The 20233-nt window shown below is 37.6% G+C and overlaps 1 protein-coding gene across 1 annotated transcript; it reads right to left on the bottom strand.

The window, feature by feature from the left end:
- Window positions 1-10962: 10962 nt before the first annotated feature.
- On the bottom strand, window positions 10963-19476 carry LOC129279793 (myosin regulatory light chain sqh-like). The gene is made up of 4 exons (XM_054915854.2): window positions 19359-19476; window positions 15888-16099; window positions 14693-14854; window positions 10963-11397 (listed from the first exon to the last, which is right to left on the bottom strand). The coding sequence occupies exons 2-4, from the start codon at window positions 16093-16095 to the stop codon at window positions 11204-11206; spliced, it is 564 nt and encodes a 187-aa protein (XP_054771829.2). The 5' UTR covers window positions 16096-16099; window positions 19359-19476; the 3' UTR covers window positions 10963-11203.
- Between the last annotated feature and the right edge of the window lie 757 nt (window positions 19477-20233).

Below are 20233 nucleotides of genomic sequence, written 5' to 3'. Positions count from 1 at the left end.
GGTGTTACAGTTTCTTCTGATCTGCGATGGAACAAGCATTGCCAATTCGTCCGGCAGAAAGCAAGTCGTACTCTTGGAATCTTTCCTCTTGTACAAGAGGAAAGAGTGCTTAGTGCTCCCTTAACTAGTATATGGCTGTGAGGCCTGGAATCCTGCTTGAGCAAGTACAAAGATCAGCGGCTCGCTTCGTGTACTCGGACTACAGGATTTCTACATCACCTTCATCTCTTGTGACGTCATTGGAATTGGATGCACTACACACACGCCAAATCCTTGCCCAATGTTCCCTCTTTTACAAAATCCACTACCATCATGTCTTCATAACTCTTCCACTTATCGTCACCCCAGCAACATTTTATACAGGACATGATCACAACTTGAAGTACATCATATCTGAAGCCACAATCGACCCCTTCAAGTTCTCGTTCTATCCAAGAACGATAAGGAACTGGAACAACCTACCCAGCTCAGCTGCCAACACCAAACGAATGTCCAGTTTCAAGGAGGCTGCTCTCCCTGCCATCAGAATGATGCAGCCCCCTATTGGATCCCATATGATTTAAATTCAAAAGCTTGGTTTTTACTTGCACTCAGCATAGCATGTTTAACTGTACATATAAAAAAATTGCTATGTCTATCCATCACCATTTCTGCACTTCATGATGCTCCTTCCAGTGGCTCACTTTATTCATCATCCCAGTATAACTTCTGTATGAGCTGCCAAAGGGATCACTACATCAAGTATCAAGTAATGTAAATCTTTAAAGACATCCATGGTATAAGAAATATGTCTGAGAATATATCTAAAACTGATGTAATTGGGATGATACCCCTACAGTATTGCTAAAACATACTAATCTGTATTTGTAATGATGATTTGTTCATATGATAAGGCTGGAACATCTAAATTACAGCCATAATTTTGTATCGCTGCTTGAATGGAGTGGGAAAACATTGAACTGTGCAATAATCTCTAAAGTAATAATCAATCATCAGTGTGCCAAAACGAACTCAGTGATGATCTGGCAAGTCTAACTCCTTACTGTCCTATAAATCATCTCTGAGCCAATCCAAAAAGACCCCCAAATAAGAGTGTATTCCACCTTAAAAACAGAGAGCAGATCAAAAACTGAGGGTCAGGTGGTAACAAGCCAACCTACCTTGGCGTCATTCTAGACCTTTTTTCATAGAAAGAACATGCTGCCAAAACAAATGCAAAATTTGGAGCAAGGAATACAATGTATCATTCTGAAGAAGCTGGGAGACAGATTGGGAATTGACAGATGCCAAATCTATCTGTACCACAGCTCTTGCTCTATGCTTCTCCACTGCTGAGTATGCAGCCCTTGGTGCTATATTGACCCCAAGTCTTGAATGGAGCTTGCAGAGCCATCACTGGCTGCTTGCGACTAACAGAAGTGGGTAATCTTTACCTACTCTGTATTATTGCCCCACCGTACGTCAGAAGAGAAGTCATCAGCACAGATGAAAGAAAAAAAAATCAAGAACATAGTATTCCACTCGTCAACCATGAACCTGCCAAGAGACTCAAATCTAGACACAGTTTTCTCCGCTCAACAGAATCCCTTGATGACTCTGCACGCATGAAAGCGTCACCCTCTGGTCTAACAATCTCCAGTCTGTGATGCACAATCTCACCTATGGACTTAGTACATCACTATCCAGGTCCAAGTGAAGAATGGCCTACCTGGGGAGTGTTTCATCAACATTTTCATCCGACAAGTTGTCAGATCTGACATCTTTCTCTGATGTTGATTGGCTGAGAGGTACTGTCACTATGGTAACTGTCGGATAAAATGGGACTTGTCGGATAAAACGTCCGACAAGTCCTTTCATGAAACGCCCCCCAGATCTTGTTTGAATCGCCTATGGGGCTACAATAGGGAAGGAGAAACTACCTGTAACTGTAAGGATGATCATAGGATACAACACTTTTGTGTCTGCTCCCTCCTACCAGAGCTACGAACTGCCACTGCCTTTGCCACTGCACGAGAGTCTTTTCACAGGAAAATTTCATGTAATTCTTGTACCATTAACAGGACATGACATCTTTAGTGACCTAAGAAGAAGTTTGTCATTAATTATCTTACTGGTAGAAGACACATATTTATGGTAATCTGACATTTGGGGGAAAATGATTATTTGCTCAAGGGTTGTTGGATGGGGGAGGGAGCAGGGACTTAATTGGTTCCTGAAGGGGTTGTCGGTTAGGCTAAAACTTTGCTGAAAAGGTGCCTATATTCTGATTGTTAGTGTTTTAAGGTGAAAATTACAATTTGCCAGTGAATGAGCAAAGACATTCGATGCTAACAATCTTACCCCATATCTACATACCCCCTTAAAAAGCCACCTTTTGGAGAGACAAACTCCTGCACACCTAGGCTCTCTTTGGTCATAGTATACTGCATGGTTTTAAAGGGCAACATTTGCTCTGTGCCCATCTTCTCGGGTCACTACACAAGTCCTGTGTAGTAGAGGGTTCAAGCAAGATCTGGCTTTTGGGTTGAACGACTCCAGGGGTCCGTTTCATAAAGGACTTGCAACTGTTGGAACTTTGCCATTATGGCAACTACCATGGTAACAGGGCTCATCAGCCAATCAGAATCACGGTTGCCATGGTAGTTGCCATAATGGCAAAGTTACAACAGTTGTAACTCTTTATGAAACGGGCCCCAGATCTTTGGAAGCGCACGGCTCTGGTGGGGGGGGGTGCAGACCAAAAGGTGATGCACTGTCTGATCCTCCCCTCAGTCGTAGATAGTGTCTGCATCCCTGCTGTAGCCCCGAACTGCATATTAAGGACTTGCACCTTCCTGATCCAGACCATAGGCGATTAAGACATAGTCAGGATGACCATTCGTCACTTGAACCTGGGGGCGTGATTCGCTAGGTCACATGGAAAGCTTTTGCGTCACAGACTGGAGGTGATTTGACCATTATAGGGGGATCCTTTGACTGTGTGCATAGCCATCAAGGGATTCAGTCAAGTGAAGTGAAGGATTCGAGTCTCTTTTTGGCAGGTTCATAGTTAAAGAGTGGAAGAAGGACATATTTTTCTTTGCTTGTTTTTCCACCCATTCTGATACCTCTATGTGTGGGGGACTGTGCCACACACTAGGTAAAGATCATCTTCTCTTTTGGTAGCGGACAGTCGGAAATTGCTCTGCAAGCAGCATTCAGGATTGGGTTAAACTTGAAGCAGACAGCAGAGCTTTTGAACGGATTATTTGGCATCTGTTCCCCATATCGTGTTAGCAAGCCTCTTTTTGATGTTGTTCCTTTCTCCAGCATTTGCCTTTGTCTCGGCAATATGTTCTTTGTACGCAATAGTGACGTCAAGGTAGGCAGGCTTGCTGGCATGTTTCATTCACTTTCAAGTTTCAACACCATCTGACCTGCAGTTTCCGGTCTGCATCTCTATTGTTAAGATGGAAGACGCTAAGTTGGGTTTTCTCTGGATAGTAAAGAGTCAGGTATGCCAGAGCATCACTGAATGTTTTTTCCACCTCTTCTGCTTTTCTGAGGCAATGCACAGTTCATCAGCATAGGTAGCTCTTGGTGTTTGGGTGGATTAGTTGGTCGTTTGTGTACTTGGACAAGGACACTTCTTTGTGGGGGACCATTTTTCTGCCTCCACCATTTGCTGCTGGAACCACTGAGATTCACAAACAACCGGTTTGGGGGCATGTTCTGAATTAGCCTTGTCAACTCGACGTCCTTTGTCATCACAATGACTTTCCTCGTAAGTAGGCCTACCCTATGATTAACTGGTTCATAAGCTGCAGAGAAGTCAACAAAGGCTGCTCCAGTGTTCAGACCTTCCTCAAACCATCTGATGTACTGAGTCAGATTCAGTACTTGATAAGTAAAGGACTTTCCTGGCCTGAATCTTGCCTACTTGAATGAGGAACTCAGTCACAAAGGGAGCAATGCGGTTAAGCAGGAGCCTTTCAAAGGGATTGTGTGTGTGACAGAGTAGAGAGATAGTTCTGTAACTCCTTGGGCTGATTGGGTCTTTGCCTAGCTCGAGTTAGGCAACTACCCTCAATTTCCTCTTGCCATATTTTTTTCATGCAAACAGTCGATTAATATGTCAGCAGCCATTGGGCTGCAACAGGTCCAAGAAGTGTGATCTGCTCACAGAGGACATCTAATCCAGGTTCCTTGTTGCTCTTCATTATTTTCTTTAATAGCATAGCACAAGCAGACAAGACGTTCATGCTGAATTGTCTTGTGTTTTCAAATGACTCTTCAGTTGGGACGCTGTCTCTGCTCTTTTAGGGAGGTTGGCCCTTCGCGGGCAATAAATAGGGTGACCATGACTGTACACAAGAAGATAGTGGGTCACTTGGTCGGTGGTCACTAGGGGTATAGTTTGAGATTCGCATACTCGTTTTCAATGATCCGAATTGTTTTCCTGGCTTTTCTGCTGTAGTGAGTCATATCCATTGATTTGTTTAATCACTGTCACTTTCTTTTTTTTTATTCCATAATTGCAGTTGTCTATTTCCCCCCACATTCAAGTGTATCGGCACCAAAGGGGTAATTCTCAAAGCTCCTGAAAATTTTATTGTACAGCAGCTTCGTCATCCGTCAAGCCAGGAGAATAGTTTGTACGGCATCCTCGTGGAATATTTTTATGTGATGATTTCTTCAACAGCTTTCCAAATGTGTCGTAATGAGTTCGGAGTGCTGGAAGATCCTGTGGGTAGGTATTCGGATCTATGACAAACTGCTCCCAGATTGCTTTCTTCAGGGTGAAACATCTGTGAAAGGGAACTGTGCGTGGAGTGATGTCTGCATTCACTTTCAGCCCAATCGGTCGATGTTGAGTGTGCGGGAGAGGGTCAAGCACAACCTTCTCACATTTTGTTCGGTGATGCAATCTGATTTGCATCTGACCAGTTCTCCTCAAGTTTTCCATCTCATTGGTTTATCCATACCCCCAGATAATGCTGTGACTGTTTAAATCCCCAATAATTACATTTCCTCGATCGGAGGTGGCTTTTCGGGGAAGGGAGGAAGATTGGTTAGGAGGTTTATAGAAAGAACTTCAAGAAATACTCTTAAGTTCAATGGTTAGGACTTTGCCCGTTAGCTTGATGAGAGGCCTGCTCCTAATTAATTCTACTTAAACAGATATTTGACCTGCTAATTAACTGCTGAAATCAGTAATGCCCATAAAGAATGTATAGGGACTAACCGGTTTTAGTGAGCAACAGGCTCAGATTATAGTAATTTTTGTTGTCTACGTGATAGATTTACGACATACTGAAGATCTCTTGATCTGTGTTTAAATCAGGGCAGGTGATCACTGGAAAGCTTTTTTTCACCAGGTTGTGCAGATAAACCGGCAATACAGCTTGAAGGTCTGCAAGTAGTCTATTGTGTTAACTGTCCCATTGCCCATGCATTGGTATGATAAAAAAAAGGGGGGGGAGAGAAAAAAAACCTTGCAACACAGGAAAATTGCCAGAATTGCAGATAAAAACTTTGATAGAGCATTGTGATTTACACATTTTAGTAGGTACCCCCAAAAGTAATTAGCTTTTGAGTTCACAATCACTACAGTTTAGTAATTATATTTGCCATACTGATAAATAATTTAATTTTCCCATTGCAGACACTTTAAGACTTATTGAATGGTCTTGGATATGTATTTCCCTTCCTAACATGTACAATAAAAAGTTCCAAATAACAAACTACCCATTTCCCATTGCCGTATGCTGTGAAAAGTAACATTTTTAAAATGAAAATTTTCACAAAATTCACCAAAAGTGTGCAAGATATCTTTCAATTTACTATGAAAAAGCGCCCCTTGCCAAACTCAGTAGCTTCGCTCCCTAGCTTTGTTTCTTGGAATTTTTTTAATCGTTTTGCCACCCCAATGAAAAAAATTCTGCATACAGCCATGCCCTCTCTCAATATGCCGACTGCCTGACCAGATGGGTGAAACTAATTGTCATAAATGCTTAGAAAAGTATAAGATGCATTTTGAGGACCAAAAAGGAAATTTTTGGGGAGGTTACAGGCTTGAAATATCACCAAAAAGTGATTGTTGCTAGGGAAAATGCTGTTGCTAGGCAACACAATGGTTTCCATAGGTAACAGAAAAATCTATGAAGTACTCTATTATTTAGATTAGAACAGATAACATGACACAGCAGGGTATCTAAGAATCATTTATAACAATATTATAAAATCCATAAAATGATGCCGATATAGTCGTAAATACACACAAACATATTAGTGATATCCGTCACATGCAGGGGTTAATCAAACATGGCAATAATGTAATTTTTCATGATCATTAATGCATTATGCATCCTAGTCTTCCTCTTTTATCCCTTTTTCATCAAAATTCACCTTCTTCATTAGTTTTTACAAATTAAAAACCAAAAAAAAAATGATAAAATTAATTAATCTGGTAAAAAAATAAGAGAATATTGAAAAATGAATATGGTTGCTAGGGAAAAAATGTTGCTAGGCAACAGTTTTGAAATCAAATATAAATGAAATATATATCTGGTTGCTAGCCGTTATCATATCATTCAATCTGTAGTGATTTTATCCTCGTAAAGTCTATATTCATATATGAATTAGTGTAATTAATTAACAAATATAAATGATAAGTTACTGCTTTGCATTTATCACAAAAATGGGCGTGGCCTATTCAAGGCTGGTTTCCATGGTGAAGCTACACTGTGCGACACTTTTAATTCTCAGTTCTAAAAAATTCAGAAAATTTCCTTCAAAATGATGCATGTTTTTGCTTTGATCCAGTCGGGGGGATTAAAGTCCCAAATTTTGGCCTCTCGCCGCTCGCCTACTTGTATAGATAGACTTTGTTGAGTGTTAATTACTCCCAAATCCTTTGATTGGCAGGTTGGTGATGGTTTATTGTTTAATTAGATCGATCGATCGATCGATCGATTGATTGATTGATTGATTGATTGATTGATTGATTGATTGATTGATTGATTGATTGATTGATTGATTGATTGATTGATTGATTGATTGATTGATTGATTGATTGATTGATTGATTGATTGATTGATGGATGATTGGATGGGTGAATGGATGGATGGATGGATGGATAGAATGATTGATTCCTTCATATTTTTCAAACAAAATGTCCGTCTCTGATTGGTAGATTAACAATTGGATTAAATAACATGAACAAAACCTGTTTTGAAGAATGATTGAATTTTATTTTCGAATCGAAATACATACAAAAATACATCAACAATGCTTATCAAAAAGTAAGCAGTCAATACATTTGTTTCATTATGTATAATCATCATTTCTACAGTGTGAATACAAATAAGCAAAAGCGAGTGTACATGGCTATACAATTACTTCCAGAATAAAAAAGAACCACTCCTTATTTCTTATTGATACCTGACTTGTGCCACTCAAACCTTACATGGCTAAATAGAAAACGAGGTATTTTTCCAGATTTTAATAATATTATGATAAATTTTATATAGCGCAGCTACTATAATAATTGCATACTGCGCTTATTGGTATCATTATTACTCCGGCTGTGTAGCTGAGCGGCCATAGGCGCTAAATCATTCCAGGTGGTTGTTTCATTAAGCTGTTCGTAAGTTAAGAGCGACTTAAAGAACGACTGGTGATCCTTTCTTGTGGAAAATGCGGAGGGTGGTATATTCATTGACGATGGTTACGTATGGAAGAAAGGTTCACCAGTCGTTCTTAAAGTCGCTCTTAACTTACGAACAGCTTTATGAAACGGCCCCCTGGAATTAATCCTACCGGGTACCGATTCATCTCACCTGGGTCAAGTGCAGCACAATGTGGGTAAATTTCTTGCTGAAGGAAAACACGCCATGCCTGGGATTCGAACCCACGTCCCTCAGATTAAAAGCCGAGAGTCGTAAACCACTAGACCACGATTTTGGTAAAATAAATTAAGTGAAAGGAAATTTATCAGTCAGCGCGGAATGAAATCCTTTAAGCCTTGCATAAGAAATGATCGTCAAATTGATCATTATCCATTGTCCATGCACTGAGCTGATGAGGCATCAGTGAAAATGTTATTTAGTATCTAAACCTAACTTACCAAAACTTCGAAAAAGTGTAATTGTACCTGATGTCTTCAACATCAATAATATAGTTGATTCACATGACATGAGTAGTGTGAGAGTTGCAAGTAGGTAATAATGAAATATCTCTTATAGTGATTACTGACTAAGGCCTATGTTATCAAACTGATGATTTAGGCCCCTACTGTACCACAAAACAAAATAGAGTATTACTATTAAGCGCAAAGCAAATGAAGAAATAAAATTGAAATTTACATTATCATCCAAACTTTGTCTTCAAACCATATTAGAGCAGCGTGAAAATAAATGATAATGATGATTGCACACAAACACACACAGAAAAAAAAACCTCTGATTAATTATTACTATACAATAATCAACCTTCTAATTCAACACCAAAAAAAATAAAGATTGAGATTTTTTTTTTCAAAACAACAGACGACGCAAACTCCATTTCCACTTATCAACATAATTTGTTTTCTTGCTTCACCAACTTTTCATGCAAAATTTTCTTCTATAAAACTGGGGTTTTAAAACTAACATAAAGTGTTATCCCTAGTTGATCATAGCCTGAGGTGTTAAAAAACACCTTAGATAATGGACATATAAACACCAAAGAGTGTAAAGGGTATTCAATCGGAGGCGTTATAACACCACAAAATGTTGAACTGACACCACAAATCTAAAATCGGAGTAAAATTACTGTTGACATTGATGTAAAATGTGCACCAATTAACGCCATCATTTTTGTTGAGTAATATGGTAATAGAAGAATGGATGAAAAAAACAAACGAACGGCCTAATCTATGGACATTCAAACATTGATGAGAAAAGAAAACAAAGAATATATTCACGAAGTATTTTTGTCGGAGACGTTTCACTGTCGAATTTACTTTCAGCCAATAAAATACAAGGATTTCAGTAGTTTATAAAGCTTGCAGGTGAAATATACTAACAAATCACTTCGTGAAATACCGCCCTTCAATTCGTGGATCTGCTAAAAAAATATGTCTTGAGATTTTTTAAGGATTTTATTCATATCGATGTAGAAAATATTGTTTAAAAAAAATTATCAATTAATCCAAATATGTGTACTGCATAAGGCCATAGTGTACAGCCAGTGTAATAATATTTACAAATTAGGCCTAATATGGAAGCCCGTATAGACGTAAAGCCCAACGCATACGATGCGATCCTTAATTTGCGATCAGACTTTAAAGGAAATTTAATAACATTTGACATAAACTTTGAAACCTTTAAACTCTTAACGATAAGAATTCCGAATAGTGGTATGCATACTCATATCGACATCCAGCCTGTTTCGAGCCTCTATGTAGGAATAAAAGCAAATTCAATTTCAAATCGTAATGACGTCATCATCGACTGCAACTAAAAGCCGATTTGGACTTAACTCTGACCACAAAGGCTTGCAGCAAAGCAGAGTTCAGATTTTAGACAGTATTTCTATAGCATTATGCACAACTTCAAATACAATAGTTTTACTTCTTGTACTTTTCAATTCAATGCAAAATGTGATTTGTTATAAATCGGGAGTAATCGTGGAAAGATCGAGTAGTGTCTGTAGGATGACATGTTATGAGCTTCACAACAACAGAAGATTATCTTAATTATTTTCTGATTCTGACTATTCTAAATTGGCTTCGGCGATCGCCAGGTATTATCATAATTATGGTCTGGTTACTGGGAAGTCTCTCAGTCGATGCCACAAAGAGGTCCAAACTTCACTAGCCACTTTTTTAAACAATCTTTGGAAGAACTGGCGTAAAGATGGGGCGATTGTCCACGCCACCCCCCCCCAAAAAAAAATCTACGATAAAAGATGGGGAAGGGAAAAATTTAAAAGGTAAACATACGTTTAGTTTCTGACCACTCTAAAAAGAGATTGAGCAAAAATTTACCTAATATTGTGTAAAAAAGGAATATGCAAGTTTCAACGAAATATTTGGGTAAATTGTAAATAATATTTGCTTTCATTTTGCTCAACAAACATGTTCATTTGCTTTTATTTTGCTCATCAAATATGCATGTTCCTTATTTTACCGAATATTGTGTAAACTGTTTTAGAGTGGAAATAATCTCCAAATCTATCAGAGCATAGATTTTCACTTCAAAAATTTTAAAAGCGCACTCCCCCCCCCCCCCCCCCCCCGCCTGAAAATAAACATTGCTATGATCAAGACAAAAAAAGGGAATGGGAAGAGGATAGTAAAAGTGGTATAATAATTGCATCATTATTATTCAAATCTATCGCAAAGTTTATTTCATTTACAAAGCAATTACGTTACATATAAGCTTGCGTGCGCTTGCGAAATCTCTTCTTTCCAATTAACGGCCTTTTACTTCTCAAGTCTTAAAATATAAGGCCTTATCTACTGAAAATAATAAAATAAAAACTTTTTTAATAAGATAAAATAAATTTGATTGGCGCAAATATTCTTTTTTAATGAGGGCGCGTTAAAAACCAAACAACAACAAGATGATGATGGATCTATCACATGACTGGATGAAATACATCACGTGACTAGTCATTGCGTTAAGCCAATAGTATATAAAAAATTGCTAATGTCTTGTACTAATAACTAGTTCTATCATGGTTTAAAATTGAGGATGGTTTATCAAACAAGGATGAATATTACTATCTTATAAAACATATATATAATACACATCACTTTTGCAAGGTCATATAATTACACTCACCCAGACACACACTTGTTAACGTTTGAACAGGCGCCGTTTGATGCCCCCCCCCCTCCCCCCCCCAAAAAAAAAAAAAAAAAAAAAAAATTACAGGATTTAAAATAAATCCAAATCGGACTTGAATAGTGACCAGCCAAATATTGGATTTTTTTTAATCTGAAAAATCACCTTTTAAATCTAAAATGATTTAAATTCAAATCTCTTAGCTTTATTTAAATTCACAAGGTTTAAATTCGGCTGACCGTATCGGCTGTTCACTATTTACAGTCGATCTTGAGTGTACCACTTGTGTGTAATAATGCTTTAGATTATGTGCTTTCTATCACTAATGAGATACCATTGGTAGGTTTGGAGTCGTTTTCATCGGTGTCACTGTTATGTCATTTATCGTGAACTTAAGTTTTGTGTTTGCCGCCCTCTCTGTCCCCTTTTCGCGATGATCCATGCTTGAGAGTACGTGTGAACTCACGGTAGTCTAGGAGACCGTTTTTGATTGGTGCACCACGTGTTATCTCCTCCATCTCTTCCTCACTAAACCTTCTCCCCATTGTCATCATCATCTCACGAAATACATCCTCTGGTATCTTACCTTAGAAAGAAAGATAAGAAAAAATAGTCCAGTTCTTTGATATTATTACATTTCACATTTCAATAGTTTTTAAGCATATGAACAGTAGATACTAGTAGTTTAACACTGAACCCCCCACCCCCCCCCCCCCACGGACCTGGGAAGCGGGGGTGCTGGGGTGCTGAAGCATCCCCAAGATTTTCCAAGGGGGTGCTGCGTGTATTATTTTCCATAGGCAGCACCCCCTGGAATTCTGGTAGGTGTGTCACATAGAAGAAATATATATATATTTTTTTTTAAAGATCCCAACATCTTGTGTTGAACCTCCTCTCCCCTTTTTTTTTGGGGGGGGGGGGGACTTGTCACATTTTTTGGCACCAAAGCGACTTTCATTTTGCAATGAAACCCCCTTTTTTTTTACCCGGGCCCCCTATTGGTGGAGAAAAAAAGAGGAGGAAGACGAGTATATAAAATAAAGTGAGAGAAAGACTTGGGGAAAAAATTAAGATCTTTCATGTCACAATTTATACAATTATCGCTCGCGCTTCGCGATCGCATTTAATGTTTGATGAGATACATAAGATTGTTCCTCAATAGGCTTATATGGAACTTAAAATATCAAGTTTTTGAAGTCAATATACAAAAGATATTTTAGCTCCGACGTCGAGCTTTCATTATTTTGTTTGATTTACAAATTGATTTTTAAAAAGTGCTCTGCAAAATGTCTATTTTGTTGTCTCGGTATCAACATTTTCAGCTCGCGCTGCGCGCTCGCATTATTTGATATATCAAGTACTTATAATTCTCTTTGTGTTTTCAAAATATCCCTTTTCAAGTTTGATTGTCAAAACCTATCCACCAGCGCCGCGCGCTCGCATTTTGATTGGTGTGTAATGTATTCCCCTATAATAATAAGTAATTCTATAACAAACTACTTAAAATCCCCTTTACATGACATCACGATTTGCGCTTGCATTAATTGTAAAAATATATTAACCCATGCATCCTATTCATAATTACAAAAGTGCTTAAAATGTCCAGTTTTCAGGCCTTGATATTAATAAATTTTGAGCTGTCATTAGGCTTATTAGATTAATAAATACAATAATAACATTTTCATTAATTCCTAATAATTGAATTGTCCCTTTTTCCAGAATAGAATATCTCGCTCTTAGGAAGAGGAATAGAAAGATAGTCATCATTTTCATGTCCTTATAATGTCCCTGTCCTCGGTCAAAATGATAATCAAAATATCAGCTCGCGCTTCGCGCTCGCATCATTTATTAAGTGCGATCCATAATGTACACTGCACAATTTTCCTACACAGTGCTTGAATTAGTGCTTAAATTGACCCTTTTCAGATCGGAATATCAAATATTTTCAGCTCGTGCTTCGCCCTCGCATTATTGATTTTCATGATAAAAAAAATTTTAAACTGCCCAGATACTATGTATAAATAAACACGCATGCATGTCTATTAAGATACGCAGCATGTTCTTTATTTAAAACATGCTTAAATTATCAAGTTTCAGATTAGAAAATCAAAAATTGATGTAGGACACCCAATTACCCATCCTTTACATAGTTTACAAAACATGAATAGAGTGACAAGTCTAAATCTCTTTTTTTTTTCGCTCGCGCTTCGCGCGCGCATTGTTTAGTTATATACCTTTCCTGTTCATGATTACAAAAAGTGCTTAGAATGTCTATTTTTTAGGCTGGAATGTTTTTTATTGTTGAAATATGTATCGTCTTCATGGCTAACAGCAAGCAGTCCTTATCAGTTCCCATTTCAATCAGTTACATACGAATCTTGTTCAGGATCACAAAACATTCCCAGAATGTCCCATTTTCAGGACAAAATACATGAAATAAAAAAAAATTAGCTCGCGGTTCACGCTCGCACTATTTAAATAGGGCTTATGAGATTACAAGGCCTATATACAGATGTATGCTCTTTTAAAAGAATATAGCTAAATGACTGTTACAAAGAAACAAATAAAATCAATTTTGAATGGCCGATCCGGGGAAAATATGGGTCAAAATTTGTTCGGCCCCCTCCCCATTGGTGAAAGCTTGATCCACCCCTAAATATAGGCCTACTTCATCATCCCCAGCCCAAAAATCGTTTCCAGGGCCCTGGACCCACCCCCCCCGGGCCCCCCTCATATCCACACACACACACAACAAGAATAAGAGAAACAAGATTTGATTCCTTCCTGAACATATTATTCCTACAAATTAAGACTTCATAATTTGGGGGATCCTGCAGACCTATTACAAGCTTTGTTTTTTTTTATTCAGGTTCCCTCACATTTCACCATATTTTAAATTGTCTTTGATTTCAAATCGCTGTATTAGATGAATGATGCCATGTTTGGTTTACATACGATTTTAAATTTTCGGATGTTATATTGTTTTTGTATTATGTTCATAATTTTTTTTCTTCAAGTTTTTGTTCATAATTATGTACAGTATATGTGAAATATGTGAAATAAAGTCAATATCAATATGGAATTGTCATTATACCTCAATGATCTTTAATGGTCAAATGAAATCTAAAAAAATAAAATGTTATAGTATAATTATAACATCACTGGCTTTCTCATTTGCATTATCATCTGCTTTGGGGAAAATAACTATTTTGTGAAAATAGGGGAAACTTTAATTCCAAATATTAGGCCTATAACTTTCTTGGTTTTCAGCCTTCTGATTTTCTCTTTTTATTAAGATCATTTTTTTTATTGGGATATATTTCCCCTTTAAGATATTCTGACAGAGAATGGAGCCAGTTTGGCATATTTCCCCCCATTTTAAACTTTACTAGACTAAATTCTTCGTTTCCTCTCACATGATATAGACTAAAAATTAAGGCGACCGCACACCTTACGACTGGTCTGCGACCCGATTTTGGAACAAATCACATTTTGCTCATTTCCTGAAGATGTGAATGGAACATGTCATTTTATTTGAGGTTAAAATTAATTGAAATAATAATATTATAACAATTTTGAAAAATTGCAAGCCCTTATTTTGGAGTAAAGTCCAAATTAGTTTCAAATCGTAGCCAATCGTAAGACTGCTATGACGTCATTACGACTAGATATTAAATTTGCTTTTATTCTATTAAAGAAGGATGATAGCATAGTCACAAATTTGATCATAGGTACTCGTACGATGATTTCGAACATTACACAGTAACTTATTCCAAGTCTCAATATTAGCATCAAATTCTATTACATATTATTCTGAAATCGGGTCGCAGACCAGTCGTAAGGTGTGCGGTGGCCTTAAGGTATAAAACGACTAGACATACCAGTTCCGTCTCCATCCAGGTAGCCGAAAGCATCAAGGATAACATTCTCAGGGTCTGTACCTTGTAGCTTCTCACCAAAGAGTGTTAAGAACATGGTGAAGTTGATAGGTCCAGGAGCCTCACTGATCATCGTATCGAGCTGCTTCTCATTCGGTTCCTTGCCTGTCATATCACAAATATTCATACGATGATAATTATTTTCATGATAGTAACGATGACAGTGGCTAGTAGCGGCGCTGGCGATGGTCATTGTCCTACCATTGATCAGATAATTATGAAGAAGATAACCATTATACTACGTCCCATGTTTCTTACCTTATCGATACCAATCCTATATTTAATAGATTGGATGTATGGAGATTTTATGATGATCATGTATTTCCAATAAACTTATTTCATTTAGTCTAGTTTAGTGATTTTGTTGTTTTTATTATTATGAAATCTTAATTTATTATGTCATAGGTTCAGCTGATCACAATGCTTTTGTCCCTCAAATATTCAATTTTATGTAGAGTGTAACAGTTGTTGTTGTTTTCTGTTTTGCTGTTGTTTGGGTTACACTTCGTAATTCCGAAGGTTCGTAATTCCGAAACACGTAAATTGCCTATACCTCGATGTTCGTTAATCCGAAAACGTAAAAGGGTTCGTTAATCCGAACATTTGTGGCGTTATTCCGAAGGTTCGATAATCCGAAAACGAAATAAGGTTCGATGTTCCGAAGGTTCGTTAATCCGAAAACGAACTAAGGTTCGTTAATCATTAGTTTTCGGACTAACGAACCTTCGGAATTACGAACCTCATTTCGTTTTCGGACTAACGAACCTTCGGAATTACGAACCTCACTTCGTTTTCGGACTAACGAACCTTCGGAATGACGAACCTCATTTCGTTTTCGGACTAACGAACCTTCGGACTGACGAACCTTCGGAATTACGAACCTTCGGAAATACGAACCTTCGGAATAACTGAACCTTCGGAGTAACGAAGCTTCGGAATTACGAATGTATGCGGTTGTTTGACTATGTAATGTTTTATGGATGTTACGACCAAATTATATTGAAATTGAAAAAGAAAATAAACTAAATGTACAAACAGTAACAACTAAGAATATCTAGAAGGTTAACATGTTTACAAATCATTCCTGTGAAGAACTCCAACTTTTATTATATCAAATATTGCTGATAAAAATACTTACCGAGTGATGCTAACATATCATGAAGATCATCACGATCAATGAATCCATCTCTATTCTGATCGATGATACTAAAGGCTTCTTTGAATTCCTTGATCTGTGCTGTTTCAAACATGGAGAAGACGTTAGTTGTCCTACGAGCAGCTGCTCGGCCAGACTTCTTTTTCTTCTTACTGCTACTAGCAATAACACTACTGTGATGACTGGCCATTGGTCTATAAAGGAGAACATGAAAGGAAAATAGACTACTATTAATATTGGGCCCGACCTAATTTTGGCGCCCCTGTGAACTTTTTCGGAAATCCCCCCCCCCCCCCCCCCCCCCGCCAGGCAATCATAGGTGCCTTAAATGCATGTTGAATTATCTTATTTCATAATTACGTCAAAAGGGGCAATCGAAGACCATTTTTTTAATGTGATCATCAAAAAAATATCCATGAATATGTTGTAATACCACTTTTTGAAACGAATAAATGCGACCAGAAAGCATAAAATTTTAAGTACTTTGGCGTTTCAATTTGGTTTAACTTCTCATCAGAATGGTAGAGCCTACTAAAATTATGTGTGCGGGAGCTGTAACTTTCTTACCAGGGGCAGATCCAGCTTTCGCCAACAGGGAGGGGGGGGGGATATTTTCATCTATGTGTTTCCCGATCGGACATTCTAATAATAATAATAATAATAATATCAAATTGGAGCCCGAAAAGTCGAATATGAATTTGGCGCCCCCTCCTTAGGTTGAACGTGAATTTGGCGCCCCAGGACAAACATCGAATTGGCGCTCCAAATGTCGAATATAAATTAAGCGCCCCCTCCCTACGTTGAACATGAATTTGGCGCCCCAGGACAAACATCAATTCGGCGCCCTCCCCCTCCCCTAGGTTGAACATCGATTCGTTGCCCCCCCCCCCCCCTGGTTGAACATCAATTCGGCGCTCATATTATGTCGAACATCAATTCGGCACCCCGATGTCGAACACCAACTACATAACTATTACTACTACCACCACAACAACTACTACTATTACTACTGTTACTTGGTAAGACACGTATTTTGTTCAAGAATCCGTAGTCATTGAGATGCCCTCACTTTTCAGGTCCTTCTTATTCTATAACGGTCATTTATATTGGTATAATTTGTCATGAAAAAAAAAAGAGTGACACGATATTTGCTCCCATTATCTCAGAGGGCATAGGTTTTGAGTTAGGATTGTAATAGAGTTTCTGGTTCAGAATAATGTAAAGACAGAGAATTAAGGCATATTTAGTTTTTGAGGTTAGGTTTTACGTTTGGCTTAACCTCCAGATTTTCCATCGGAGCGAAATTTTCGCCGAACCAAGTGCCTTCGAACCACGAGAAATGCTTAAAATATCCGGTTACACTTCGTAATTCCGAAGGTTCTTTATTCCGAAGGTTCGTAATTCCGAAACACACAAATTGCCTATACCTCGATGTTCGTTAATCCGAAAACGTAAAAGGGTTCGTTAATCCGAACATTTGTGGCGTTATTCCGAAGGTTCGATAATCCGAAAACGAAATAAGGTTCGATGTTCCGAAGGTTCGTTAATCCGAAAACGAAATAAGTTTCATTGTTCCGAAGGTTCGTTTATCCGAAAACGAAATAAGGTTCATTGTTCCGAAGGTTCGTTAGTCCGAAAACGAAATAAGGTTAGTTAATCATTTAGTTTTCGGACAAACGAACCTTCGGAATTACGAACCTCATTTCTTTTTCGGATTAACGAACCTTCGGAATTACGAACCTCACTTTGTTTTCGGACTAACGAACCTCCGGAATTACGAACCTCATTTCGTTTTCGGACTAACGAACCTTCGGAATTACGAACCTGCGGAAATACGAACCTTCGGAATAACGAACCTTCGGAATATCCGAACCTTCGGAATAACGAAGCTTCGGAATTACGAATGTATGCGAAAATATCCCATCAAGTCTAAGCATTTCATGATGTGAAAAACGTTGTATTCCTATATACAGCTCGGATGTATAAGACCAAACGGGTGTGTTCTTGTAAAATGAAAAGTTATGTTTTTCATTAACATCATGGAGCTTATAGAATATCTGGAAGTAGCCCAAATGACTCTGAATAGATCTAACGGAAAACCGCAAATGAGGAGAGCGTGTCAATATTTCCCGCGCTTTATTTTCATCACAGACTTGATCCATGCAGGAGCACTAAACCTGCATCCTGTTATCCTGTCTATTGCACGTACCCAGCAGTGGTTAAAAGCTCAAGTTAACCCTTCAATAATTTGATTTTTTTTTCTTGAATGTTTGAATTTGAGAAAAGAATATCATAGGCCTAACCAAACAAGCTTTTACCCTGAAAAAAAAATCATCGAAATCCGATGTAAATGTATTAAAAATTAAAAAAAAATTAAGTTTCGCTCATTTGCCAGTTCACTCAAGTTTAGTGATATGAACATCACATCTATACGATTATTTGCAGCGCCATTTAATTTGATGTATGGAATATGATAGATTTTTAATGTTCCATCCGATAATATAGAATTTGTTATCACACTTGGAAAGTGTTTTATAATAATTATTATAATGGAAATCTTCTATGTTATGTTATCAACATAATAATAATAATAATAATAATATGGAGCTTTTATATAGCGCTTAATACAACATCTAAAATAACATATATATTACAAATATAAAGAAAACCTAATCAAGTTAGTGAACCCCACCAGACTTGCCAAACATTGTAGTATTGTTGTCTACATTCAACACTCAGCAAAGGAGTGCATTTTCTGGTGGGGTTCACTAACTTTTTAGCACCACTGTATATGCAAACGAGGGAACGAAAAGGCCAATACTTTCAATTAGAAATCGAACTGAAATCTCATGTGCAATCTAAAGGGAAATTTTCGTTTAAATATGCATTAAAAAGTGACTGTTTCAAGAAACGTCTGGCTAGTGACAATGGTCCCACCCACGATATCAAAGGGAACAAAACAAAAACGTTTACAAAAAATAGAAAATACAGTCCAGGATCCTCTATTTACAAACACATTACAATTAACGATTGATTTACTTTCATTGGTAATCAAAATAACCGAATTAACAGAGATGAATATCCATTCAAGCAAAATCCATCATTACCACATATCATGATGAAAAACTAAAGAAAAACTCATATCAAACAGAGACATGTTGGATTCCATTCATTTTACCAAAATGACTCTACTCTAAGTTTGATTTCTTCCGTTTTATTTGAGTAAAGTTTGATTTAATCCATAAGCTATTTAGTTTAATATTTTATGCGACAATAAAAGACTACATTATTGTTTGTAAAACTGATAGGGCTGTATGACCCTATATACGAATCGGTCACACAGAAAACTTGATTAAAAAGATATTGGTAACATGAAATGCATGCAGAGTTAGTACAAGACTTTTACAATGATAGTGTAGTGCCTCGTGATCAAAATTACAATAGCCTACTTACCCGCTTTTTCAAATTAAATAGATCCTTAATAAGTTTCCAGATTTTGTAGAATATGGTCGTTCGCGGTATTGGAGGCTACTGAGAAGGAATACTGAGTATGTTACTGTCTGTATTGTGTGGAGAGTCTCGTGAAGCAGTCATTGAATACCAAAAGGTGTTAAGTCCATTTTCATTCAATTGTGTTTGTTCATAACAGCCGTCAACTTATCAATTTGGGTATGGGCCAAACCACCATGTAACCCTCTGTCTCCAGATCTCCCCTTCTGTCTCTCTGTCTGTCTCTCCCTCTCTATCTATGTTTCTTTCTCTCATATCTGCCTGTGATCCTCTCTCTCTTCCTCTCCCCTCACTAATCATGCTAATGCTACAGTCGTTACAGTTAAATCGAATTCAGTCCACACTGGCGTACTGATGGGGGGGGGGGCTTATGGGCCATGGACCCCAAAATATTCACGACGAAAAAAAAAAGACAAAAGGTAGGGATGGAATGGGAAATGGGTGAAATGATTATGATGTCATTATCTTTCTGAATATTATGCAAAAATCTTTACGAAAATATTTTTGTTTCAAAATGTTTTTTTTTTGTTGCTCACTAGCTTCGCACTCTCACAGCTTTTTAGAAAATTTACCCCATACGCCATGTCTGGTTGTTCGCCATTATCATGATTATTACAAGTATAAACAAATAATAATTCCCCCTTTTTATTCTCCCGGTCCTCTTTCTGCCCTAAGTGGGGTAGGCGCCCTTACCCACTAAAATACGCAACTGGAAATCATGTAACATTATAAGGGTATTATACATGTTATATTTAGGACTGAGGCTATTGTGCTGGCCTCCTTCAGACGTTTAATTCACATCATTATAGAACGCACAG

The sequence above is a fragment of the Lytechinus pictus genome, chromosome 17 (genome assembly GCF_037042905.1).
Source record: "Lytechinus pictus isolate F3 Inbred chromosome 17, Lp3.0, whole genome shotgun sequence".
NCBI lineage: Eukaryota > Metazoa > Echinodermata > Echinoidea > Temnopleuroida > Toxopneustidae > Lytechinus > Lytechinus pictus.
The sequence above is the reverse complement of the archived record's forward strand: the minus strand, read 5'-3'. Positions and strand labels throughout refer to the sequence as shown.

Excerpts from the sequence above, each read along its gene's own strand:
- LOC129279793 (XM_054915854.2), bottom strand. The coding sequence starts at position 16,095 with ATGGCCAGTCATCACAGTAGTGTTATTGCTAGTAGCAGTAAGAAGAAA. Across the intron at positions 14,855-15,887 it reads TGATATGTTAGCATCACTCG|GCAAGGAACCGAATGAGAAG; the intron begins GTAAGTATTTTT and ends GTGATATGACAG. Across the intron at positions 11,398-14,692 it reads CCTGGATGGAGACGGAACTG|GTAAGATACCAGAGGATGTA; the intron begins GTATGTCTAGTC and ends TTTCTTTCTAAG.